Here is a 1270-nt window from a genome sequence, read left to right as displayed (position 1 = left end):
TGGTAATCAATCATCGGGGAAAGTGGCTTCATTTTCGCTTTCAATATAGCTCTCATCAGATGAAGGGTGGCCGACTATCCTTCTACGCTTCCTTAACCTTGCCGATACTCGTGGCCTTTCCGCTACTGACTCCTCTACTTCATCATCTTCCTTCACCTCCTCCTCCTCCTCCTCTTCCTCCTCCTCTTCCTCCTCTTCGTCGTCCTCTTCCTCCTCCTCCTCTTCCTCCTCTTCCTCCTCCTCTTCATCGTCGTCGTCTTCCTCCATAGTCATCGTCGGAGTACTCACTTGCTTCAATTCATCATCATCATTATTATCAGGACATGATTGCATCGATTGTTTATCGTCTTTAGTGGAGACGACCATGCCAAGTCGTGCTGCATAGGTCGTGTGATAAGATATCTGAACATGAATATCGATACAGACATCCACTAGAGCTCGAGGATATAATCGAACCCACAACCTCCACAATGAGAATCTTGAACATTACCACTATACCATCTCCTCCGGGAAGACTTACCAAATCTCTATCGGAGATGGACCTAGGCTCACACGGCACCAGCATGAGCCTCTCTAAAGGTATCGATAGGGACTCTCCCCATGCCAGCTTCCTAAACCTCCTTTGAACCCTCCTACCAACACAAACTCATCCTACGTCATTCTGATAACCACATCTCTACTACCCCATCCGATGAGTACCGGTGTCACCAGTGCTCGTCGTCACCACTCTTCGTTGTTTTTGATGCCGTCCTTCCTTCGGCTGTTGTTTCTCACCTGCCATACAACTGCCATCCCACCGCCTCACATCCACTACTACTACGTTTGTTAAACTGCGTGACGACTGGACTGCTGCTGCTGCTGCTGCTCTGCTGTTGTTGTTGTTGTTGTTGTTGTGGTGGAGTGTTTAAAATACCACTCTTGAAAGCTGCTCTCTTGGTCATAACCGCTCTCACAATGACAGCCATAGAAAGGTTTAATCGATTGCCGAGAGCCACAATGTCCTTCTCAGGAGGCATACCATCTGATCATCGAGTACTAGACTGGGGAGGATAATACTTAGTCGTACCGTTCAAATGCTTCACCACATACCCATTTAGCACACTTTCTGCCTCGGGTGAGAGCCCACACGAGAGTACTGATAATGATGAGGCGTCGAATGTCCTTTGTTGATGCTGCTGCAGACCAGCAATGAATGATTGAGGCATTGGTTGGTAGAATGATGATGATGATGAGCCACATCTGATATACTCATCATCATCACTGCCGATCA

General features: G+C 47.7%; 1 protein-coding gene across 1 annotated transcript; it reads right to left on the bottom strand.

Annotated features, from left to right (window-relative positions):
• Positions 1–138: 138 nt before the first annotated feature.
• Positions 139–1016, bottom strand: Pmar_PMAR006316 (hypothetical protein; the record flags this gene model as incomplete). Its single annotated transcript, XM_002779918.1, has 4 exons — positions 139–402; positions 521–632; positions 684–774; positions 917–1016. Coding segments are annotated over 4 exons (567 nt in total), but the record flags the coding sequence as incomplete, so codon positions are not given.
• Positions 1017–1270: the final 254 nt, after the last annotated feature.

This window comes from Perkinsus marinus (assembly GCF_000006405.1).
Source record: "Perkinsus marinus ATCC 50983 genomic scaffold scf_1104296945034, whole genome shotgun sequence".
NCBI classification, from domain to species: Eukaryota; Perkinsozoa; order Perkinsida; family Perkinsidae; genus Perkinsus; species Perkinsus marinus.
The sequence above is the reverse complement of the archived record's forward strand: the minus strand, read 5'-3'. Positions and strand labels throughout refer to the sequence as shown.